This window comes from Phycodurus eques, chromosome 22 (assembly GCF_024500275.1).
Source record: "Phycodurus eques isolate BA_2022a chromosome 22, UOR_Pequ_1.1, whole genome shotgun sequence".
NCBI classification, from domain to species: Eukaryota; Metazoa; Chordata; class Actinopteri; order Syngnathiformes; family Syngnathidae; genus Phycodurus; species Phycodurus eques.
In genome coordinates this window covers 1,340,576-1,365,475 of record NC_084546.1, presented here as the reverse complement: position 1 = coordinate 1,365,475, position 24,900 = coordinate 1,340,576, and the positions used below count along the sequence as shown (strand labels likewise).

The 24,900-nt window shown below is 45.1% G+C and overlaps 2 protein-coding genes across 6 annotated transcripts; one reads left to right on the top strand and one right to left on the bottom strand.

The window, feature by feature from the left end:
• Positions 1-234: 234 nt before the first annotated feature.
• Positions 235-5,544, bottom strand: tmem110l (transmembrane protein 110, like). The gene is made up of 8 exons (XM_061667513.1): positions 5,120-5,544; positions 3,649-3,697; positions 3,384-3,479; positions 3,186-3,307; positions 2,727-2,839; positions 2,570-2,653; positions 2,362-2,493; positions 235-1,505 (listed from the first exon to the last, which is right to left on the bottom strand). Exons 1-8 carry the CDS (start codon positions 5,292-5,294, stop codon positions 1,380-1,382), a joined length of 897 nt encoding a protein of 298 aa, XP_061523497.1. The 5' UTR covers positions 5,295-5,544; the 3' UTR covers positions 235-1,379.
• Positions 5,545-6,472: 928 nt separating this feature from the next.
• Positions 6,473-22,570, top strand: sfmbt2 (Scm like with four mbt domains 2). Of its 5 annotated transcripts, none has more exons than XM_061667508.1 (23): positions 6,473-6,632; positions 7,061-7,258; positions 8,681-8,768; positions 11,047-11,172; positions 11,641-11,741; positions 13,031-13,271; positions 13,651-13,665; positions 15,457-15,545; positions 16,384-16,633; positions 17,098-17,195; positions 17,401-17,502; positions 17,951-18,181; positions 18,761-18,887; positions 18,988-19,101; positions 19,529-19,571; positions 19,697-19,764; positions 20,107-20,240; positions 20,419-20,528; positions 20,596-20,771; positions 21,155-21,321; positions 21,393-21,650; positions 21,796-21,915; positions 21,990-22,570. In XM_061667508.1, exons 4-23 carry the CDS (start codon positions 11,097-11,099, stop codon positions 22,128-22,130), a joined length of 2,661 nt encoding a protein of 886 aa, XP_061523492.1. In that variant the 5' UTR covers positions 6,473-6,632; positions 7,061-7,258; positions 8,681-8,768; positions 11,047-11,096; the 3' UTR covers positions 22,131-22,570. The 5 variants fall into 5 exon arrangements, with proteins under 5 accessions (XP_061523492.1, XP_061523495.1, XP_061523496.1 ...); XM_061667509.1 differs by lacking the exon at positions 6,473-6,632 and adding an exon at positions 6,703-6,829; XM_061667510.1 differs by lacking the exon at positions 6,473-6,632 and adding an exon at positions 6,703-6,849.
• The last annotated feature ends 2,330 nt before the right edge of the window (positions 22,571-24,900 follow it).

Sequence of the window (24,900 nt, the reverse complement as noted above, 5' to 3'; positions counted from 1 at the left end):
CATCTGTCAGCGTGTTCCGCTGACACCTGGATGCCATGGCAACAACCCAGCTAACTCACCCCTCGAGGAAGGCGGGGCTGGGGGCCCGATGACAAGGATGCACGTACTTGCTGCTCCTCCCTGTCATCAGGCGGAGGTCAGGGGGCCGCCGGTCCCGCCCGCCCGCCCGCCACAGGTGTGCTGCCAGCTAATGAGCTCCATTTACGCCTCAAGGAATTCACCAGCGCGTAGCCGTGTTCGTGCGTCGGTCGACTTTTATTTTTGGCCACAGATCAACCAGATACATTCTGTAAGGAGCACCGTGTGGTGACCAGTCCCAGAGATCAGATATAAAAGAAATAAAAAAACATTCAAAAGGCTAAATCAGAAAATAAATTGACACATTTTGTCCAACTTAACAACAGTAATAACAAAGCTTTGTAAAGTTCAAGTTTTAAAGGTTAATAACTAATATAAAAAAGTCAATTACACATAACGCGAATAAATACAAGATACAATAATCATAAGACGGTCATTTGGAATAAAAGTTGTAATGTTAGCTTAGCTTAATGTGTATTTAAACTAAGCTACTGTTGAGTGGCTCTTAAACAAATGCTATAAAATGTGCAACAACTACCACAGTGCTCTGTAGTTGTGTGAAGCTAAGCGAACATTCGTGTGACAACCTCATCAATGTCTACATACAAATTTGGCCAAATATTGGACTTTTCTGGCAACATTAAGGTTGTTGGATTTTGTTTCTGCCAGTAAAAAAAAAAAGAAAAAAAGACACTATTAAGGACTTCCATGTTTCTGACAATTAAAAAAGGAAAAAACTAGTAAATACTAGTAAATAAAAAAACTCTTGTCATAATTAAGAAATACTAATTTACATCACAAAAGGTGGTAACATTTGATTTCCTCTTCCACCCTTTTTTTTTTTGACTGGCAACAACGGGCTTGCGCACGATTTCTTAACAACAACACAGCTGACATGAAATAAGTACACACACGTAATTTACTATTTAAAAAAAAAAAACTTGTTTGATGTTCCTTGGAAGTTGTTCGGAAGTCGCCGGAAGGCAGCGCTTGCCGGAATAATGGGACCTTCCATCAAAAGATGGATTTAAAGCAACTCTTCTTCCCGAAAAGTCCCCAGCGTGGGAGGGGGGCGGAAGAAGAATGATTTTTTTCCGGATTTTGAAGTGCAGATGAGTAATCCTTCATGCCTTCAAGTGCGCTTTTCTCTTCATCATCTTTGTCGCACCAAAAGAAGGAGAACCGACGTGGTGGCGTTCCCACTTGAAAGCTGATGTGTAGACCTTTAATTGGAGCGTGTGGAGGCTTCTTTCTGTGTGCGCGCGCGCGTGTGCGTGTGGAAGCTTTAGATGCTGGCGGCTTCACACCATCACCCAGCTGGGCCTCGCTTGCGCTCCCGAGTACTGCACGGGAGGCAGAGCGCCGTCGCCCGGTTCCTCTTCGCCCTCCGACGCCTCGTCCGTGTCCGTCTCCGCCGTCAGCAGAACCTGGGAGCCCACAGAAAGTTCCTCGGTGACACACGCACGTGAGAAGGTTAAAAAAAAAAACACACACAAAATGAATGGTTTAAAAATGCGGAGAGGACTAAAATCAATCCTCAGATTATCAGTAAGTAAATATAACTTAATGTAGTGGCTGTCAGTAGCTGAGCTAATTGTCATTTCCCATTGAACAACTATTTCCGTTTAAGTCTTAAGTTTAATCTATTTTTATTGTATTTAGTTGGGCGGCACGGTGGACGACTGGTTAGAGCGTCAGCCTCACAGTTCTGTGGACCCGGGTTCAATCCCCGGCCCCGACTGTGTGGAGTTTGCACGTTCTCCCCGTGCCTGCGTGGGTTTTCTCCGGGCACTCCGGTTTCCTCCCACATCCCAGAAACACGCATAAATTGGAGACTCTAAATTGCCCGTAGGTGTGTATGTGCCGTGCGATTGGCTGGCAACCAGTTCAGGGTGTACCCCGCCTCCTGCCGGATGACAGCTGGGATAGGCTCCAGCACGCCCGCTACCCGAGTGAGGATAAGCGGCTCAGAAAATGGATGGATGGATGTATTTAGTTGGATGTAATTTTTAGTTATATTTCATTTGCATTTAATTTGGGATTTTTTTTTTGACTGAATACCTACAGGGGACATTTTTATTTTAGATAAGAAATGCTCAAATTTACCTATTTCAAAAATAATAATAATAATAATCACACTTAACAGTGTAAATGTGTACTAATCGTGCCAGTCTCGCCTGTTAAAACTTTTAATGTATCCCCAGTTGGGGAATCGGTGCCATCGAAGACCACCCGTGTCCTTCTTTTGCGAGCAAAAGAGTGCGAAACGTCAATGATTCTCACCCGCGACTCGTCATTGACCGCCCAAGGCGACGCGTCGGCCTTCTTGGGCGAGACATCGCATGAGTCACCCGGGCTCTTCGTGTTCTTCAGCTTCCTCATGGTCAGGCTGTCCACCACCCAGAACATGACCGACTGGAACGAAAGGGCGCAAAAGACCTCACCAAAGAGGCAGCGGGCTCGCCGATCGGCGTTGCGGCGGCGGCCTTACGTTGACGACGAAGGGCACGATGAGCATGACCAGCACCAGCTCCAGTTGAGGGTTTGCGATGTAGCCCAACAGAACCTCTTGGAGCTGGGAAGGACACCGCAGTCAATGAAAAACAATTCCCGACTTTTGTTTCAGATCAGTCAGGACGCGCGCATACTTTGGACCATCCTGGCACGAGCAGCACCAGGCTGATGGCGCCTTTCTCCAGAACCATGATGAGCAGGTACGTGCCGCACTGACCCAGCCACGCCGCCGCCTGCGGGGGGTCGCCTACAACACCAAACCAACTTCACATACCTAATTCAGTCTAACTAGTACTCTAGTGCAGTGTTTCCAAACTTGTATTAAGCCAAGGAACCAAGAAAAAAGTACATATACAGTGATGCCTTGAGATAGAATAGAATTTGAATATTTTATATATTTATCCATAGTGTGAATATAGCTCTGCATTCACACAATAATGCAAAAGAAGAAGGTCGAGTGTATATTATTTTTGAAGTTGAAATGCCGCTCCCTACACAACAGTGACCTACAGTGGCCAAGACAAGAACTGCGTCCTTGCGGCTTGACCTCCAGTTGGTCGTGTTTTTCTATTCCAGCGCGTCTCCGAACTCACCGTACTCGCCAAACGTGAGCTGCGTCCACTGCTTGTACTCCACCACGCGCGACACCAGCGTGACGCCCAGCCAGATGACCAGCATGCCCACCGTAGCGTCCAGCAGGAAGTTCATCAGGTAGCTGGGAAACGACAACAAAAGATAAGAAATGACCTTTTTGATTTCACGGTTACCAAAAACGATGGCGTGCAACTGACAGCGAGCAAGGGTCCTCTTTGGTGAGCGTGGACAGGAAGACGTTGGCGAAGTGGATGAACAGAGCGCCAATGGCCTGCTTGGACGTGTCGAAAAACCTGGAAAACATTTCATAGGCAAAATTTAGTTTGACTTTTCCTTCTCGGGCTCATTTGCACGCCTTCTGCTGTGATGACATTTTAAGACAATTCCCCACAAATTTTCACATTTTATTCCATTTTACGAGAGTTGCTTTGCTGGAATGTTAAGAAAATGAACATTTCTTACCAGATCCTCCAAGGTCGGCGGATGCTTGCTGGCTCCCGGAACCTTTTCACTGCAAAACAAGTAAATAGGTGCGTAAATAGGTTCGATCGGGGGTCTCAAACCTTTGGGGCCACGGACCTCTTCCAAGAATAACGGAGAATGTATTTTGTCGGGATAAAATGTTGGAATCTTACAAGACTCGAGTTTGAGGACTAAATTCTCGAAAAAACAGGACTTTATTCCAGTAATAATATGCCACTGGTTTAGATTTTTTTGTATTACTACTTATTATTTATATACTCTTGCTGCTCTGGACTTGCAAATATCGCAACAAATTGAGGCCGCTAATAAGTAACCAAGTGGAGGCTGATTGATCTCGCTGGGCCTCGGGCTCCATGCGGCAATGCTCCGCTTGCTGCCGCTCGACGAAATCACCGGCAGTGCGTTGACCTTTACATATTGATGAGTGTATCATATGCGCACTCACGTGCAGCATCGACACCGCGCTGAAGGAGCTCGCCAAACCGAAGCGTTTGTTTCGTAAAGGTTCCAAAATGCGTTTTTCAGTACGCTTGACCCCAGTGATGAGCAACACAGCAGTAGGATTCTTTCAGTGAGGTGGCCCACATTCCCTGAGTCAGCAGCTGCAGCGTCACAAGTTATTTATCAGTCAATCGGCCTTTGTTCCTGCACGATAAATACACTGCTGCCTCAAGGAAAAGCCTGGAAACGAAGTTTTCAGTGTTGAATTAACATCTGCAGCCTCCAGCGAGAGCCGATGAAAAGTAACAGGAAGTCAAATGAGGAAGTCGCACTCATCATAAAATAAACACTGATATTCTTGGCTTTTACTCGTTGAGCTGTTCAGCAAAACAACCTGGACATTTTCTGTGGCAAAAGCCCATAGCCAAAATGATCGTTTCAGTTCACCGCTAACTAACTACTGGTGCTTTTACGCATGTTTTGATTGGAGATTAAATGTTGGATTTTGCCAGAAAATTCGGCTGTATGATGACGTTAAAACAGCTCAAACATTTCTTCAAAATACACACTGGGAAAGAGATGAGTCCTCAGAGGCACAACACCTCTCTGCGGACGTGCTGGCACAAAGTCCAGCAAAAGGCTGACTTTTATTTGGCCTTGGGGGTAGTTTGAACACGCCGAATGGGACTAGAGGTCCTTTAGAGGTATCCTAATAATCTGCACTGCTCTATAGTCACACGAAGCGGCACTCACAAAAGACAATTAAATTTAAATTCACAGATTTTTCATCCGGATTTGGTGGGCAGCCTAAAGAAAAAACAAACGTAAACAAGACGCCACGTGTGCAACTTTCCTGGTAATGTGTGTTTCTATTTGCAGATAACTGATTGGGATGACACACACACACACACATACATATACATATACATATATATATGTATATATATATATATATATATATATATATATATATATTTATATATTAAAAGGGGGATTTGTTGACACTCACACATGAGCGTGCTGAAGGCGACGATGGCCAGGAGTCCCTGGATGAGGACCCCGAAGCGGTCCGTCAGGGCGCCGTTGTCGCATCCGTGCGGGTTGGCCTTGTTGACGTCGCTCATGTTGCTCACCTCCAGCTCTCCCGCATCGGACATCGGACCGCTGAATCCGTACATGTCCATGTTGCTGTCGACGATGACGATGGGCTGACACACAAAAGCGCTCGATCGGTGGTTCTTCTTAAATCGCCCCAGTTCTGACTTTTGCGATTAACGAGGCCCAAGGTACTTCGATTTTTTTAATTCAAGGCTCAGGGATCAAAGAGGCTTCTGATCAGTCAACCAAAGCAAAAATACAAGTCGATTATCTCGCCCAACATCCATGTTTATGTTGAAGAAAAACAACGGTCATTTTAAACAATGGGAAGTGAAGCTTCCGGTTTGCTTGTGTCAAAATAAGAGTGACGTCGCCACACTGTGGACTAGAAAAGTCGTATCAGGCCTCCGACGAGGCTCCTTAAGCACTGCCAATCATCATTTCTGATCAAAAAATCAGCATGAAACCTCATTTTCCATTTTTATCTGCATTTCTTAACAGAGCCTTAGCTTTTACTTTATGAGGGAAATCCGTTCAACTTCCGGTTGCGGTCAGTTTTGGCACTGTTCTTCGTGGAAATTCGTTATTTTTTAATTACAACTAAAATGTGTAAATAACGGCGGGCCATGAGATATTATTCTAATGATGAATTAAATGTATGTATTTAATTTTACTGTTTGTAAATACAAGTTGTAGCTGTTTCAAATCAGTTTAGAATTCAAAATAAATCTCGGCTCAATTTTAACACACTAACTTAACAAGATGAGGAAAGTTCACATTCAAAACCGAAAAAGCCTAATTTGGGTGCAAAGTAGGCACTTTAATCCGCTGTTAGGCGCACGGGAAAGCCTCTTCGGGAGTGGATTAACGACATAATACGCATGCGCCAACCATCTGTTCAACCTGCAGGTTTGCACGCACGCTCGTTTGTTTTTGTTTTTGTTTTTTGTTTTTTGTGGGAGGGGCCCTTCGTCGTCAAAACAAATGACCAACAAATGCATTTATTTGAACAGACATACTTTTGTTATACGTGGACTGTCTTTATTCATCCAGAGAGGATATTCACTCGTTGGACTGTTTATGGTGTCACTGAAGGAACTCCAAATGAAATGTTAATATTGCTTGAAAAGATGCAGTAGCAAAATAATAATAATAACAATAATAATAATAATTCTGTTCACATTTCCGTTTCTGTCTTCTCGTCATACATTTTTTGAAGTCGGCCTCCTTATTGGAGGATGATGATGATGATGATGATGATGATGTGGTTTTGTGTGAAAGTCACGGGTTCCTGTGAAGGGGGTTTCCTGCCACGAACCACCAAACAAAAATAAAATCATAACATTTAAGGTGCTCCAAAAAAAATTTTGGGACCAAATCCTTGAGGTCGTGTTGCGACCACGTGATATGAAAGCAGCAAAGAGGTGCGTTGTTGACTTTACTCTCTTTAATTCCGTTTTTTGTCCCCGCGTCATAAAGCTTTGCCCTGTCACTTGCCGCCACTAGAGGCTACTGTTGACTTTAACAAGCAAGGAGACGCCGATGAACCAATTTACTCAACTACTGGAGTTTTTTTTTTCTTGTTGTTGTTGGAAGAAGAAAACTGGACAAGAAAAGACGGGTGAACGAGGAAATGTTTTGGTGATTTCACGTTTAAGACAAATAGTCAGATGCGAGCTTTGAGTGTATTCGCTAGCATATATTAAGTAACGTCTAATATTAGCCAATAAGATGTATTTCCAAACGTTTGTAAGATGTAATAAAGCTATATCGAGATCAAACTGCCGAATGTTGTCATTTACCGCAGCTCTGAAACGCTCGTTTTTGGTTTTGTTTTGTTTTTTTTCTCAAGAGTTTTCCACGGCACGCAAAGGTCAGTGAAGGCTCTCGACGTGGGGTCGGTGTTGTGCGCATGCGCAGAAGCGAGATGCCATATTGGACCGGGGGCAGCAGCGGGAGCGGAGCGACGTGCTGAGTGTGCCGAGGCGGCGGGGGGTTCCGGGCGGAAGTAGCCTCCTCAAAAGGGGAAGAAAAAAAAAAACTTGGCCAGGTAAGACAGGTGACGACTGGGCTGGGTGGGAGGGCGCACTTGACGCTTTGACTTGGCTCTTTTGTCGACCAAATGAACACTGAGTGACTTAGTTCCTCTTGTTTGGAAGCGTTTGAGCTCCCCGGAGGCGCTTTGTGGGCAAAACCAGTGTTTTCGCTAGCTTAACTTGCTTCAAGTGTCGAGTGCTAGCCGTCACTCATGAACGTCTTTCGGATGCGGTCGTTATTGTGACCCGGAAATGTCGCCGCTTTACCACAGCCGTTTTATAAATGATGACCTAATGGCCCGCATGCTCATGAGTCACTTTTGTTTGTTTGTTTGTTTGTTTTAGTGGGGGTGATGGATAAAGAAACTAAATAAGCCAAGGGAAATTATCAAAGGCAGCGTCTAAACAAGCAACATGGCGCTGCCCTGACAAACTGCCACTTAAAAAGATCTTTTGAGCGAGGAAAAAGTACAGCCGCGCCGCGTCAACTACCCACTTTGGTCTCTTTTGGTACGCACACGCGAGATTTAATGAATTAAATTCAAAGTGGGCACCGGGCGAATGCGTGCCGGTTTTTTTCCGCCGCAGTTTGCAGTGTGCAAAGTACATGAGTCGCCTGCCTGCCTGCCTGCCTGCCCGCCCGCCTCGTCCTTCCTCAGCCTCCTCTTCCTCCTGACATGACAGCACTCCCTTTCCTCGCAAAGTTCCTCTTTCGCTTTGATCGCGTTTGTATGATCGCTTCAAAATGGACACACTGAAGCTTGAATTTAGATGCTCATTTCTGGTCTTTTGCCCTTTTATAAGCCTCTCAAAATGCACCATTTGTCGACTTGGTCTTTTCATAAATGTTTTATTTTTTGGTAAAAAGATTGATGGACACATTCCCTCGTGTTTTTTTTTTTTTGGATCAGATACGACTATGTTTCCACACCCAAAATTTATAGACAAAAATGCAACATTATTTTAGTAAGATTAAAACGTTTTTGACTCGAAGAAATATAACTTTATTTTTTGCATGACTTACTTTTGCCCTAAGATTATTTTTTTTCAATTATTTTTAATTCTGTTCTTTTCAGTTTTTTAACCTTAAAAAAGTGTAATACTTTATTCACATAAGATTACAACTTTTTTTTTTCCCCCTTGACTTTCTCATTAAGTTATAAAACCTTTTTCTGCAAAAATCCATCTTTATTCTTGTAAGATTTTGTTGGTTTTCTCTGAATTATTTTGCTCGAAAATTTTCCATCCATCTCAAATTTTTATCTTGAAAGAATGCGTTTTTCCCCCCGCCCGGTTGCAACTTTTCCCCCCGGACTTCATTCTTTTAAATTTACAAAAATTCAACATTATCTTCTTGAGAACTGTCTTAACGTGTTCTTGACATCTTGTGTTTGTTGAGATTTTCCTAAAGTAGAATATGCGCTTTGTTCCCAAAGCGTCGTCAAGCACTTGAAGTGGAATTGTGAGGAAGAATCATCGTCAGCCGCAGCCAATGTTGGATTTGTTGAAGGTCCACTTGTGTGGGTGAGTCTAAAAGCGGCGAACTTTAAAAGGCGCTAATGCAATCAAAGGTGCGGCGGGCGTGCAGCGCTCGTTAATCTGCCAAATCCTCCATGAAAGCTTTTGGTGCCGCTTTTGGGAAAGGCGGCAGCAGGAAATGCACGTGGACCTGCCTAAATGATGGTGATAAACAGAATGAAAATACATTTAAACTTGACTTTAACCCTCTAGTTACCAATAGAAAAATGTGAGCATTTTATTTCTTTGGGGCAGTTGTAAGAAAAATCAATAGTTTAGATTTTTTTTTTTTTTTTTCCACATTGCCAGCCTCTTGAGCATTTGGACTTTCCTTTCAAGACCCACAGAATATCAGGTCGTGTCATGTTGGCGCCAAATCTGTTGGCGTGCGAGGCGTCTTAACTTGTCCGACTCCCGACGTGTCGGCATTTTGCTCTCCCTCATGATCGACGTGACGGGCCGAGATTCGCCACCTGATCTTTATCTTCTTCTCAGAAGCTGTGCTGATCTCAAATCCAAACAGTTGAGCTGGCGCCTGTGGTCCTTACAAGTGATTATTTGCTTTCTTGATGGTTGATGTAGCCAGTTGTTAAAGGGTTAATAGCTCCACGCTCAACGTGGCCAAAGTTAAATTTCAACAACAAAAGCAACATTTTTGAAGCGTCTTGTTTACTCCCTTTTGGGGAGATTTTCTTCCCTTTTAAATCGCTGCAGTTTCATTTCTTTCTAAGCCGCACATGTATTAGTTTTCATTCTTTCCTGCTACTTCCTGGACCTCTTTCAGGCTTTCAAAACTACGAAAATAGATCGAATGTGGAAAAAAAACATCAGCATCCACATAAATCACCCCGCCATTTTGTCTCTTCAAACAAAAGTGAACGAGAACATTCTCGGGAGGCCCGTGGAGAAAAAGTATTAAGTGTGTAAAATATGTTTGCGCAGATGATAAATATGTCTGTTTGACATTGGGAGGGAAACGAGCAAAATATTTGCCCACTGACGCATTTCCTGTTGTTTTTTTTTTTCTTTGCACAAATCAACTAAGAGCGTCACGCTGAGTTTGAGCTCTTTTGAATATTTTGCCGACCCCATCTGACGCGCTTGTGTGTTGTTTGAGTGCAATTTGTTTGTGTGTGTGTGTGTGTGTGTGTGTGTGTGTGTGTGTGTGTGTGTGTTTGTCATGTGAGGCAAATTAGCTCAAGATGGTTGTTTACGCACTGGATGTATGGAGGAGCTGCTGTCGGACGTCGGGGGAGGGGCTACACGCACATACAGACTGTAGTCTCACAATTATGTTTCATCGATTTTGTTTTTTTATTATTACGGAGAAATAGCTTATTTGTTTTGAGCCAAAAGAGTAAGGCCACCCTGGAAACACCAAATAAATAATAAGCAGTAAAGTACTAATTATGGGAATATATATATTTCCCCCAAAACCCCTACTTTTTTGTCTTGAAAAAAATACTTTATTCTCGTACATTTCTACTTTTCATCTTGAAAAAAAATGACGCGATTCATGTAAGAGAACTCACTTTCTCGTAAATTTTTATCGACAAATCTAGCTTTATTTTCATAAGATTTCTGTCTTGAAAAAATAAAATTTTTATTCTTGTAAGATTAGTTTTTTTTTCTTATTCCTCTAATAGATCAGATTTTATTCTTAAAATTTCCCATCTTTTTCTCCCAAAATCCAACTTTGCTCTCATACAATGACTGTACAATCTTTTTCCAGCTTTTTTCCTTGAACAAATACAACTTTATTCAAAGAAAATTACAATGTTTTCCTCCCCGAACTCTGGAAATTGACTTATTCTGGTGGTCAATTTCTTTTCATCTTGGCTCTATTTTCCCAACAATGTAATTGTATGAATTCCGCTGATGGTTAGTTGTTTAGAGAAGTAATTGTGGGCCTTATTTTGTCTTTCCACCTTATTTTCCCGCCGGTGTCGAAAGAAACAACGAGGCGCCTGAGCACGCTCTACCCGAAGTGCGGCTGGTGTCTTTCCAGTTCTGCCGCTTTGTCGCTTATCTGGCGGCTGCTGGGGGTCCGTGTCGGCTGCCTGTACATCGCATCCGTTGCCGGGAATGATGACAGCTATTTTTTTGCTCACTTATTTGTGGTTTAAAATGGGTTAGCTCTGCCAAGGAGGTTGTGCCTTACCTGCTTGGGTTTTCTCCATTGTTGTTTGTCGGCAACTCCATGCCAAGTTTTTTTTTTTTTTTTTTTTTTTTTTTTTTTTTTTTTTTTTTAAATGACTGCCTGTATTTATCTTTTCTCCTGCAGGTGTTTCAGAGGAAGCGTGAGATGCGTTGACAAGTTGTGAGGTTGCAAAGATGCAGTCACTGGCCCAGGATCAGGTGAAGGCGCCCGCCTGCCCGACCAACGGCAAAGAGGAAGCGATCAACTCGGGTGAGGAATTAAAAATAAATGAATCAGCCCGTGAAGCCTGTTGTACTGAGCAACATGAAAATTGGCAGACTTGTTTCTCATCAGTAGGCCCACCGAAAAGACACAAGAAGTCAGCTATTTTGGTTTGAATTGCCCACTTTAGGGGTCATTTCCAGGGATTCTTGCCCACTAAATTTATTATGAAAATTCAACTCCCAAAGCCATTTTGACTCAGCAATGTGGAATTTGGTAAGCATGTCAATCATGAGTTGACACACAAAAAAGTCTAAAGAAGCCAAGCCCGAAATGACAGGAAGTCTGCTAATTTGCTTTGAAAGGCCGTTTTAGCGTCATTTTGGCCATTTTCTGATGACACGTATCCTTGACAGATGCCTGTGACATGTGACAAAGTTGAGTTTTCATCATTGCGTGTGGGCGGATAAGTCGGCTCCGTGCGTCATTCTGCTGTTGGTTTTCTTGGTAAATCAGAACCGGAGCCCATGGAAGAGCAGGAGGAGGCGGAGTTTAACTGGCAGGAGTACATGGAGGAGATGGGCGCCACCGCCGCCCCGCACACCGCCTTCAAGCACGTGAGTCTACCCTCTTAAAAGCCGCCACCGCCATTAACATTTCCTCCTGACTCGCAACACGACACAAAAGAAGGCACGACTTTTTTTCCATTAAGTGCTTCTTACGATGTACGACGATGACTCAGGCTGGGTTTCATTGTTGGAATGGGAAACGCCAGCCAGGAAGTAACAAGGCTGGGTGGGTTCCAGTCGGACAAATAATTATGCCGCGATGCGAGCGCCTGGCAAGCGGAAGCGGACCCGCAAAGATGCCATCCAGTAAAGTGCAGCGCTCATCGTCCCCGCTCGCACGCACGCACACACAAGCAGCGTGTTACATAAGCCCAGTGCTACAAGTCGCTTGCATGGATGCAGCAGGAAGTCACATGGGCGCTCGCATTGTATTTATTTCTGACTTCCTATTTACAGTGAACTCCGTTCAGGACTTGCCCGCTATAGGTGATAATCCACAATGTGAAGACCAAAAATATCAAATTGAAAGGTTTTGGATAGTTTTACTCCTCCCACATGCTTTAAACGTATTCAAGCACACTTAAAAACGCATTATACTTGAACACAACCCAAAAATTGAACACGCAAAATGTTTAAAAAATACTGTATGTGGTGCCTGTGCATTTAAGAGGCGGGGCCTGGGGGGGCAGGCGTGCGAGTGTCTGGGTGCGAGCTGCGGCCAACATCATCTCCTGCGAGAGCGTGTGCATCGTGTTTTACAGTTCTCCTCGCACTCAAGCAACATGCGAAAAGATCAGCGTCTGTGGCTCTCCTTTCCCACACGTGAGGGCATCGCACGAAGGACATGCGGTGGTACATTGACTCAAGAGTGGCACTGTAATTCCCCCGCGTGTGGGAAAGGAGCACCACATCGCCGAGGCACCGTTTAGTGAACGGGACGAACGGTCAACCACGCAAATATAAACTGGAAACACTCGCAATTCCAATTCCAGCGCCTGATGTCACTCACTGGGCCACGCCCCTTGAAGGCACACGTCCGTCACACGAATGCTACAGTATGCACAGTAATTAACACTCATCATTGACTTTTGTTTAACCAGTTTCTCATTTACAATGGCAAAATGAACCCGTTTTTCTTTACATTCTTATTTCTCTGCAAGACAGTGCTATTACTTTAATTACATGTAACAGAAAATGTGTTTATTTCACAGTTTTCAATTGATTTCAATGGCAAAAACGTATGCACAAGTAGTACCGAGCTTAGCTGCGTTTCCAAATCAAACTTTCCTGTGCTGCGTGTTTCCATTCCTGTCGGTTAACCGTCGTGCGCCCGCCAGGTGGAGCTGAGCCTGCAGAGCAGCTTCCAGCCGGGCATGAAGCTGGAGGTTGCCACCAAGGCCGCGCCCGACACGTACTGGGTGGCCTCCATCGTGGCCACGTGCGGTCAGCTGCTGCTGCTGCGCTTCAGCGGCTACGGCGACGACCGCAGGGCCGACTTCTGGTGCGACGTCATGACGGCCGAGCTGCACCCGGTGGGGTGGTGCGCCCAAAACCGCAAGACCCTCATGCCCCCTCAAGGTGCGTTGCATATACACCGACAGAAAGAACGGAAGACTGTTTCCCAACCTTTGTTGAGCCAAAAACGCAAAATCTCACGCCGCGCCACTAAACAAAAGCTGCTGTTTCGTGAACGGCAACAGGTGGATACACACGTTAATCGCACCTTCTGCCATCTAGTGGAAAAGCGTTTAATTGTTCTCTCTTGTCACTATACATCGATAGATACACGAGCAAAAAGGAATCGCAATTTTCCGACTAATTTTGGATCCCGTGGCGGACGGCGGTTGGGAATCACTGACGTAAAACCTGAGCGTACGCAGGCTTTCCGTCACATCTGAAAAATGAAGCTGCTCCAACTTCTTGCTTCATTGGTTTCCTCTCTCTCTCTGTCTCTCAGATAAGCTGAGAAAAGGTAAGCTGCTGCACGAGCCTCCTCCTCCTCCTCCTGCGCCTCCCCCGTAGGAAGTGACCCCTCGGCTCTCTTGCTGCTTGCACGTCGAGTGATAAGTGACACGCACAAAACGAGCGCACCTTGCGTTGGCGTCGCGCTGCGATAAGCGCCGACTGCGAGCGGCAGATAAACGGCCCCGCCGTCGAGCGCTGACTCGGCGCAAACGTCACACTTGTCCAATGCTTTTCTTCGTTTTGCTTTTAAATCAGCAGTTTTTGTGCCAGTTTCACGTAAAATTATTTTGACTGACTGCCATGGAAACAAAAAAAAAAGATGAATGGCACATACATGAGGAAATTTTTTGCAGATACAACCTATATTTTAAATAGTAATTAATTGTCCCAAATGGGCCGGTACCGGACCGCTGTTATAATCATCCTTCGCCGCATCATTTCCCCCCGTTTAAAAATACGAGAACTGTATTGTGGCTGCCGATGCTCGAGACTCGGCTTTCACACGCACGCAACAAGAAAGCGTTAATTGCACAACGGCGACATTCCCCGCATGCTCGCGCTGTGTTTTGGCTGCGTTGGCCGCCCCGAGGTCAGCACGGCGAGCGTGTTCGCGCCATAGGGAATCTCACTCCCGTCGCGACCCCCTCCCACAAATGGAAAAATCCCGTGACTCAGCAAAAATCAACTGCCGTCCTGTTTAGGATCCCTCAAGAATGACTTCCTTCCCATCCCGTGTTGCCGCAATTGGCTGCGTTATGTTCAATACATAACACATTGTCCTATACTAACTTTGCAGTCATGTGTGTGCGCATATTTTAATACCACGATGCAAATGTATTTTATCATCAATCCTGCTGCTTCAGAACGGACAGGAAGTGTGACGTTTGATGCTCAGGAACCCATCGCTAAAATGTTCAAATGTCCATACGGGTTCATCCTGCATTCGTCGGCTTGTGGAAGTAGCGACTCCAGCGGGAATCGGGCGCAATTTGCTGGCATTAACGCGCCGCGTTGTCTGCTTGTCATTTTGAACGGCAACATTGATGATCCAAAGTGAATAAATAAAATATGCTAATGTCGTACATATATTCAAATTAAATTTGCATTTTAACAGCGGCGTATTTGTGGAGACTTAAGGTTTGGTGCAGTCTGTGCATGGGGGGAGGGGCGGTTGTGTGTGTTTGGGGGGGGGGGGGGGGGTTGAAGATCCCCTCCCTCAAGGTTAATTACCCACTTGATGTTATGTGAAAGTGGAGCATGCGTGCGTGCAGGCGCTGCCTGTAGGATGGAAACACGGAGAAATGGATAATTGTTTGTACACGTCGGGTGGGAATGGAGGAGGACGGAGGTGGGGCGGCGGGGTGGGGGCCATGTAAAAATAGTTGATCTATTTGTGCACACAGGAGTGCTTGTGTGCAAGCGAACGTCCAGCACAGTAGCAACAAGAGCCCCAGAGGGAAATGGACTTATTTGCTCTTTCTCTGCTGTGAGAGAGTTTACGATTAACTATGTAGCTGCCATTTTCGAGCAAATATAAACCTGATATATGAATATGAGGTCAACAATAATTAATCAAATTGATCAACACTGTCATTTATTCAGTACTTTGTGGAAAATAACACTGGGTTCCACACGGTTTAGTCTTTCATTAAACAATCGATGAAAGAGCACACAAGTCAAAACTCTTTGCATGCTGAAAATAGTAGTTTAGCATTGTTGATCTTGTTTCATTTTCTTCTACATTTTTGTTGTTGTTTTTTTTGTTTGTTTTTTTCGACCCTTTTGTGTGTAATTTCAGCTATCAAGGAGAAACACGGCGACTGGACAGAGTTTCTGGTTGGCGACCTGACCGGCTCCAGGACGGCGCCCGCCAACCTGCTGGAGGGGGTGAGTGTGTGCATTTGTGAGTGTTTGTGTGCGTGCACTCGCTTGTTGGCTTTTCCACAGGTCGGGAAATCTTTCTGCGATGGCATCCCAGTCTAGAGAGCAAATGTAAAAGCTAATTTTTCCTTCGCATGTTTTCCGAGTACGATTTTCACGTGAATCTTCTTTATAAAATGAGCATTTTTAATGGCACAAAACAAACACAACAAGAAGTTGAGAGTAAAGGTTCATTTCTTATCTTTTATTGACTTTACAAGCGTTTGTGTGTCAAAGTGAAAGTTCCACATAAGCCCCCCAATAGAGCAGGGTTTTCTTTTTTTTTTTAACAGGGGCCAATTTACCATTTGCATAATTCTAGTGCCAATTAAACATGACTAAATGATATAGGAAATAAAAAGTTGCCGCTAAAAAAAAAAGGTGTCATGTTACGAGAACAAAGCCAGATTAAGAAGAACAAAAGTGAATTTTCCGGGATAAAAAGTGATAATCTCACAAGAATTTTGTTGTATTTTTCAAAAATGGTAATATTGTGATATTAAAGTTTAATAAGGGAAGAAAGTTGTTATTTTAAAAATAAAACTTTATTCTTCCAACACCTTTTATTCTGGGGGAAAAAAAATCTCTGAAAAAATAGGACTATACTCTCAAAAAAATATGCCTTTTCTAAAAACAAAAACACTTTATTCCTGTAATAAATGTTTTGTACCCCACCCCCCCACACACCCCCCCCCCCCAAAAATTATGCGTCACAATCTTATCCCACGGCAGTAGGCATGGCTCTTATGTGTGTTTGAGAGCCGCCGTCGCAGACTAATCGCACGCTACGTCTTTGTCTCCATAGCCACTACGAGGGAAGAACACGGTGGACTTGATCGTCCAAGGGTCGGTCCTGGAGTTGCGGGATGCATCGGTCCCTTCCCTGTACTGGCCGGCGCGCGTCCTCCACAACGTGGGCGGCCGGCTGCGTCTCCGCCTCGCCGGCCTCTCTGATGAGCGCCCGGCTCGGGACGTGTGGCTCTTCTACCTGGACGTGAGGCTGCGGCCCTTCGGGTGGGCGCAGGAGAACCACATGGCCTTGGAGCCGCCCACAGGTGACCGTCTGCCCCCCGACCTCCTTTGAAAATCAGTCTATCGTACTTCATAAAAACATGACTTGATTCAATAGACAGTAAGGAGTAGACAGTTTTTGCTGCATTTTGTGCTTCAATGGACATTGCGCTGCTCATTCTAGTGCATGCGCCTCAGTAAGCCGGAGTTTTATCACCGGTAGTCGTTCTTTGCAGAGGATAAAGAATATGTGCCCGTGACTATTGTCATATTATCTGTCAAAAGTTGTTGGATTATTTGTAACACAGCGACGATGGCATTTTGCAAAGCAATGATGATGTTGGAAAACAGATGTGTAATGTGCTCCAATAGCTGCTGATTTTAATGGACCTCAAAATGCATCAGCGGTTTGGCTCTGAACTAAAAGCTTTTCCAATGAGTTTGACGAGAACAAAGTCATTTACCACGCTAAGCTCCAATTATTTTTGTCCCTTTGAAATCCTCACAGAATTCCGGACCCTGAAGAGCGCGGCCGACTGGCAGCAAGCTCTGGAGGACGCCCGGCGGGACGGGCGGATGAGTGCCGTGCCGCTCGAGGTGTTCAAGGTTTGCCGCCGCTTCGCACTTTGTAAATGATTGTAAGTTCACAGAAAAGATTCGTCTCAAGTGCTGGTTAAATGGAGCCCCCCGAAAGCAGCTGAAACTATGTTTTTGTGTGCACCTGTCTTGCTTCCTTAACACCTTAAACATGACGTGCGTTGCTTGCACACACACTATGGCGCACTAGTCACATTTGGACTCGTTGTGTCAGGACCACGCCGACCTGCCTGCGCACGCCTTCAAGGTGGACATGAAGCTTGAGATGGTTTCTCTGTGGGAGCGCCTGCAAATCTGCCCCGTTTCTGTCACCGAGGTGAGACTCGTTGTCGGCGTCGAGGAGGTCACAAGCATCTTTGCTAAATGTGTTTTTCAGTGGCGTGCTTTTGATACCTGGCACTTCAGTGGGGACTTTAATGTGTCCAGATCACGAGAGCCAATCTGAGGACGGAAAAATGCTGATTTCATCGAGGGGGAAAGAAATGGAAATGTGATGTGTTAAATAGTCCAATTGCTAATGTAGTTGAAGTTGCATTGGCCTGCAGCACAGGTTCTGAAGGCGTGGGCAGATTAGCTTGACATGGCAACGCAGAGGCCAAAAATCTGATCGGACTAAAAAAATAATAATAATAACTTGAAAGTACTGGGAGCAGTGGTGTCCAGAGACGCGCTACCAAATGAACAGAATACAAAATACGATTTTATGGAAAAAATACTACAATTAAGCCTGAAACTGTAGTTTAGCTTTTGTGATTTCTTTCCAGGTTTTCAACGAGAACTACTTCCAAGTCACAGCGGACGACCTGGCAGCCGACACCGAGCCGCGTTCGGTGTTGTGCCATGCCAACTCTCCGGGCATCGTGCCCATCCAGTGGTGCCTGAAGAACGGCGTCGGTCTTGACAGGCCGCGCGGCTACCGGGCTCAGGACTTCGACTGGGCCGACTACCTCAAGCAGGCCGGCACCGAAGCCGCCCCCGACGCCTGCTTCTCCGACGTAAGGCGGGCTTGCCGTCATCTAGTTTTTGACTTTCATTTAGACAAAAAACAACACTTTGCTGCTATTTTGTCACATCTATAGGCAATTATAACCTTTTTTAGGGTGGGCATCAAATACTCCAGGATTTTCACGATCTCTCCCTATCAGTCAATTGCGAGGCTTTAGTGATTTTTTTGTTTTGTTTGTTTAACTATTTTTTTTAGTTTCGTTTTTTTCTTTCAGTCAACTTTTATTCCTGCAATGCCCTCGCATGTGCGAAAGGAAAGCCACAGTCACTTGTGCGCTGTTCGCACGCAGCAGCTGTTGTTAACCACAGCTCACGACCAGACACTTCCAAGCAGACTCGCCGATGGCACGCGCCACCCCACCAGGCCCCGCCTCCTCAAGGCACATATCTTAACGCCAGATACTACATACGTACAGTATTTTCGATACATTTTATGCGTGATAAGTTGAAATGTGTTAAAAGTGTGGGGTCGGAGTAAAACTACATATTAAAATTTTTTTGGATTTTTCTCTATCGTTGGTGGGTCTTGGATGTATAAATAACATGATGTCCACTTCCTGTGTGTGCAGACGTGGCAGACGCGGGCATTCGCCAAGGACACGTGGCTGGAGACGGTGCACCCCGAGCGACCGGCGGAGATTTGCGTGGCCCAGATTACTCAAGTCCGAGGACGCCTGTTGTGGCTGCGACTGGAAGGTTACATTTTTTTTTTTTTTTTTTTTTTTTTTTTTTAAATGAAGCGAATGTGTTGGACGGCGCCCCCTTTTGGCGCTGAGTAAACCTCATCTGCTTACAGGTGTGGCCAAGCAGTTTTGTGAGACCATCGTGGACGTGGAGTCCATGGACATCTTTCCTGTGGGCTGGTGCGAGGCCAACGCTTACCCTCTGAACCCGCCGCTCAAACCCGCCTGTATGTACACACACACACACACACAGACTCCATAACATCACCCATCAAAGCTGTCCACAATTTTTCCTTGAATTGTGTTCATTACTAGTCACAAAATTGAAAATCACCAAATGCAGGGGCAAGTATGTTGCACTTTCCCAAAAGAAAAATGTATTTAAGATGTTTAATTTCAAAAGATGAAGAGTTCAAGCAGATAGCACTTTGTTGGCTTACTGTCCTCTGAATGTCACCCGAACTTAAACTGAACCTTGCAACCAAGGAACGTAGCGGACCGTGATTTTTGGCGTACCGTAACGCTCCGAGTGTTGCATTAAAGTGTTTCATAAATGCGGTTTCACCGTTAGAACTACGACATGGCTGGCACTGAAAACACACTTGACCACCCTGAGCTAAAGCGCAATAAATGAAATTCTTGTATCCTCCGCAGGTGGCAAACAGCGGAAGATTGCAGTGGTCCAGCCGGAGAAACAGTAAGAATTAGACTCTCCTAGCATCCACAGATTTTTCCAAGATAATACGAATTTTGTTTGGAATTCCGATGCGGTTTACGTAGGTGTTGCCGGGAACAACTTAGATTGCATTTTTTTCCCCACAGATTGGCGCCATCCCACCCGGTGGAGCCGCCTCCCGCCAATCATGGCCAGCCTGCCCCCAACGACGCGGGTAACGAGTGAATGAATGCTGACGTGTTTGACTAATTTTACAATGACGACCTGCATATTGCCATCTGAGGCAGAGCACAATTGAGTGTGGCGTGCAACGTGCAGAGGAAGTGCTTGCGTGTCTTTTTGTGTTTGGTGGTGGTGTAGTGGGAGCGAGACACCCACGCAACGCACACAGCCGCCTCTCTGCAAGCTCGATTACAGTAGTACTGTCAAGAATGAATTGAAATGCTATTATGCATGGCCCGAAAACTCCACCACTTCTTCTTTGAAAAGTATTTCTAATAAAGACAAATTGCACTGGTTTCATGTCTTTGTTGGTGATGTTCTCCCCACGCGGCAGCCAATGGACGCTACTGCTGCTCCAAGGTGTTTGTCAACCACCGCTGCTTCTCAGGACCGTACCTCAACAAGGGACGCATCGCCGAGCTGCCGCAGGCGGTCGGGCCCGGAAAATGCACTCTGGTTCTCAAAGAGGTGCGTACGACAATTACCGTTCCCATCCTCACAACGTGACGTCTCTCCGCAGCAGTTTGCGAAGATACGAAATTTACATGAACATTCTCACGGCACACCACCAGTACGCTGAAATAATGACAATGTTTTCCATTTTACTCGCACTCGTACTTACTCAGTTTTGTCGTGTCACGCGCAGCTCCTCAGCATGCTCATCAACGCCGCCTACAAGCCCGGGCGTGTCCTCAAGGAGCTGCAGGAGCTGGAGGATCCCAGCTGGGACTGCCAGGAGGAGACCTTGAAAGCCAAGTGAGGAAAACGCAAGCGCCCGCGCTGTCGTCGTCAGGTTCTTCCCGCTCAACTTGGTTTCCCCCAGATATAAAGGGAAAACGTACCGCTCCAGCATCAGAATCGTCCGCCTGGCCGAGCTCATCCCGGACTTCTGCCGCAAAGTGTGCATCAAGCTGCAGTGCTGCCCCAACCTCGTCGGCCCCACGCTCGTACCCGAAAAGTGCCCGGAGAGCTGCTTTGTTCAGACCAAAACCAAATATAGTGAGTGGTGCCGCTGAAAATACTTTACTGGACTAAAGTAGAAGGCATTTTTTAAGATACAAAATAGGTCTATAACTTTTATAAAAATAATCCATAATTAAATAGAATGTAAAGAATTAAAACGTGTTTTGCTTCAATTCACTGGACTTCTGGCGTGTGCGCCTTGGCCACCTGGGGGCAGTATAGTACAAACATGGAGACACACACAAAGAAGGGTTTCACCTCTTATTCGGTAAGCTGCAGGAATATAGGTCGTTTTTTTTTGCAAAGGGAAAACTTTGTACTTTATCTCAAGGCACGACCGTTACACAAGTATCTGTAGTCCCTTTGCCAGCTGTGTGGTTAGCTGTTTCTAGTTGTAAATGTCTGCCGCGTGTCTGCAGCTTATTATTACGGGAAGAAGAGGAAGCTGTCCAAGCCGCCTGGAGGCGAGGACGCAACAGCAGGCGGAGAGCCGCTCAAACCGAAGCGCAAGAAGAGGAAGAGCATCTTTGTGCAGAAGAAGCGGCGTTCGTCAGCGGTGGACTACACTCCCGCAGGCTCAGCTCAGGTTTGACTTCCGCCGCCACCGAATGGGGAAAAATAAAGGAATTGTTCACTCTACTTCCTGTCCGGTGTCAGGAAAGCGAGGGAGAGGTCGAGGACGGCGCGTCGCGGTCGGGCAGCGAGGGCACCAGCTCGGAACCCCGCGACGACCTGACCGACGCGTCCTCTGTGGAGACGATCGGCAGCCGCCCGCGCCGCACCACGCCGCTCCGCAGGGCCGAGTCCGCGGGCGACAATAACGCCGCTGGCGGCCAGGAGGCGCCGGAGGGCCGGCGGAGATCTACGCGTCAGATCCTCAGCAAGTTCCAAGCACCCAAAGAAGAAGACACGCAGGTGAGACAGTGCTGCTTGTTGTTGTTTTTCCTAAGTCAAATATTAAGAGTGAACGCCCACCTCGTGTCAGGGGCTTTAGAGCCGGAGGCGTCCACTTAGAATTTAAAATGTGGGCAGTGAATACATTTGATAATGTAACATGCAGGAGGAGGAGGAGGAGCCCCTGGTTCTGGACAAAAACCCACTGGAGTGGAGTGTACAGGAAGTGGTCCGGTTCATCAACTCCACCGACTGCGCGTCGCTCGCGAACATCTTCCAGGAGCAGGTGAGCAAAAGTGGCGAATAGCGCCAACATCTCGCGCCCGGTGGAACCTCACGCCATTCCCTTTGGTGCCGCAGGACATCGACGGCCAGGCCATGCTGCTGCTGACGCTGCCCACCGTGCAGGAGTGCATGGACCTGAAGCTCGGGCCCGCCATCAAGCTGTGCCACCACATCGAGCGCGTCAAGGTGGCTTTCTACAGACAGTACGCCAACTGAGCCCAGACCATTTTGCCCTTTCGGGAACTCTATCCAAAGCTGTGAGAGAAGCATGGAAGACATGCTAGTGAATCACAAAATATGTGGAAGCTGAGTGCTGAAAATGCAACTCCAGCAGACTGTTTTTTGTTTATAAAATACATTTTCATTTAGCGCGAGAGGAGCACTTGGATGTTTAATTTAAACACAACAGCTCAATAATTAATATATTTGGACTATTTATTGCCATGCTCACTTTGAGGTGCAACTGCTTTATTTGCTTTTACCCCAAAAGCTCTTGAAATTTATTCCACAAACTTTGCACATTAAAAAGTGTTGCTCCTCTCGCTCTCTGTGTGAACTCCAACCAACCGACTGCAGTTTTTTTTTGTTCATCTATTCAAATGTCTTGTTTGCTGATATTTTGATAAAGCAAGAAAATAAATTTCTATTCATTTGTAGCACTTTGTCCTATGGTTTGTTCTGTTGCCGTGTGTTGTCACGGTTTGTTGCTCATCAGGCAACACTTTTTACATGACTTCACATCACGAAACCTTTAAAAACAGAAGTCCTCGCTCATTTGAAATGAAGTGGAAGTTTCTGAATAATTATAACATGAATATTGAACATAATTGCATGGGTGTGTTTAGTCAGCTTGTCACAAAGCTGATTTCGTAGGTCGTCATTAGCGTTAATTAGTGTCCGGTTTGACAGACACGAATTCTGCCACCACGATCACCAGGTGGCAGAAGTGAAACTAAATTGCGTTTAAGGTAAGCTCCAGTGTGTTGTAGTTGTGTAGCATGTTTCAATGCTAGTTGAAATTCATTCGACAAAACATGATTATGTTTATAATAGGCTTTTATATTACAATGGCTATGTCTTGCATAGGCGTATTATTAATAAAATAACGTTGAAATAACGCGTTTTATGACTTTGTCGTTAACTTGGCTACGTAGCATGCACTAGCTAGCTAGCTAGCTAGCTTCCCTATTAGCAATTTCAATCGCTTTAATTTCTATTTTTCGTTGGGGGCTTTTAATTTTTATTTTTCGTTGGGGCAGTCAAAAGGTAGTGAAGAAATGTTCTGCTGGAATAGAAACGTCGCATTTAAATTGCCCCATGTTAGTTTTTTCTCCCCGACATTAGTCTCAGCACATTAAAGAATGCATATTTCAATCAATTTTGTACAATCAACAAATCAGACTTTCTGAGTTCTTAAAAAAAAAAAAAAAAGCAATTAATTTATACTACAAATGCTGCTGTTACCCACAAAAGCAACGCAATCAGTCAGTCAAGAGTACACTTGCAATAATGTATGGAATAATAATAATAATGCCCTTGTATGTAATATTCATGTCTTCCAGTGGGAATCACCATCTCTCATCATCATCATCATCATGTGTGTGAGCATGACAGGAGGAAGGTGGAAGTAAGAACAACACTAAATGTAGAATGTGTGCTTTTAGTGTTCGAAACTAGTCTTGACTACAGAAAAGCAGAGCAATATTCAAGTAAAAATAATTTTTGGGGTTTTTTTTTTTTTTTGCAAAAACATTCCTCCTCATAACGAGAGAGCCTCGAATGTTTCATGTTTGAAAGTGTTGCAATTTTCTCTCTCCGTTTGTCACATTTTCCATCTCGGTTCAATTGAGTTGCCAGCGCCTGCTGAGGTAGAGAAGACTGCCTGTGTGCAACTTTTCCACCCACAATATTAGGTACACCTGCTAATGATGTCCACTATCAAAAACACAGTGAGAAAATTCACATATATGACCAAGTCTTTATGCTTCTTTGTCCATTAGTCATGTGGACGGCCCGTGGGAGTCGCTGCCGTCTGCTGCCGCGACTCCGTTTCCATACAAGCAAGCAGAGAGGAGCAAAGCCTGAAATGTGTGCCTTCATCTCTCTTTCAAAAGGTAATGCCTTCACTGATGCTATCAGTGGGGAGGGATGGCAATGAAATGCCACTTTGAAAAAGAGACTGCATGTTTAGAAGCGGGCTGGCGTGGCCAATTGAACAAACAGTCTGCCAACATTGCATCATTTCACTCCCAAAAAGCACGTTAGCGCTCACCTATTTTCAAATGTCGGGTAAACACAATTTCCTCATCGGATTAATGAGAAGAAGACAGTCGAATCCAGGCGGAAACTGTTGCATCGCGGAAAGCTTTGAACTGTACAAGGCAATGTTTTTTACGCAACCACCCAATTCACTTTTTACCTTCAGAAGTCAAACACTGTTAAAAATGCTAAAATACTCCGTTTTACGTCAACGACGTGCCTCACACGTCTCATTTTTCTAACATTACCAACTGTCATGCAGGTGTAAAAATAAGTCATACCCACTGGGGCTCTGGTTTTATTTGCGCCTAAACTAAATCGCATGTGACTTTAGCCTTAAAGTATGTTTCTATTCTGTTTATTTTTTTGTTATTCTTATTTTTTTCAATGAAGTTTCAATCTGGCGTGTGCCACTGTAACACCTGAATTTCCCCTCTTTAAAGGGTTATCTTAATACTCAAAATCCAAACCAATAAAACAGTGGACGGGGTAACTTTGATCACAAAAGACTACCAAACACACCAACTTGAAAATATTTTGCGAAATCTCAATGTCATATTGATATTAGTCATGTCACGCTCATATTTTTTGCACACGAGTCCGAACCACTCGCTTGAGTATCTGGCGATAGCGAGTCCCGATCCGATACCGCGGCAAAAAAAAGAGCGTGAATCCAAATTGTCTCAACCGTCTTAATTTTGTTTAATTGGAATAAAATGGAATGCTA

Bases quoted from the DNA above. Each gene is read 5' to 3' on its own strand.
- sfmbt2 (XM_061667511.1), top strand. From the start codon at position 11,097: ATGCAGTCACTGGCCCAGGATCAGGTGAAGGCGCCCGCCTGCCCGACC. The intron at 19,572-19,696 runs GTAAGAATTAGA...TTTTCCCCACAG, and splicing joins GTGGTCCAGCCGGAGAAACA to ATTGGCGCCATCCCACCCGG. The intron at 20,529-20,595 runs GTGAGGAAAACG...GGTTTCCCCCAG, and splicing joins GAGGAGACCTTGAAAGCCAA to ATATAAAGGGAAAACGTACC.
- tmem110l (XM_061667513.1), bottom strand. From the start codon at position 5,294: ATGGACATGTACGGATTCAGCGGTCCGATGTCCGATGCGGGAGAGCTG. The intron at 3,480-3,648 runs GTAAGAAATGTT...AATGTTTTCCAG, and splicing joins CGCCGACCTTGGAGGATCTG to GTTTTTCGACACGTCCAAGC. The intron at 2,840-3,185 runs GTGAGTTCGGAG...TTGGTGTTGTAG, and splicing joins GCTCACGTTTGGCGAGTACG to GCGACCCCCCGCAGGCGGCG.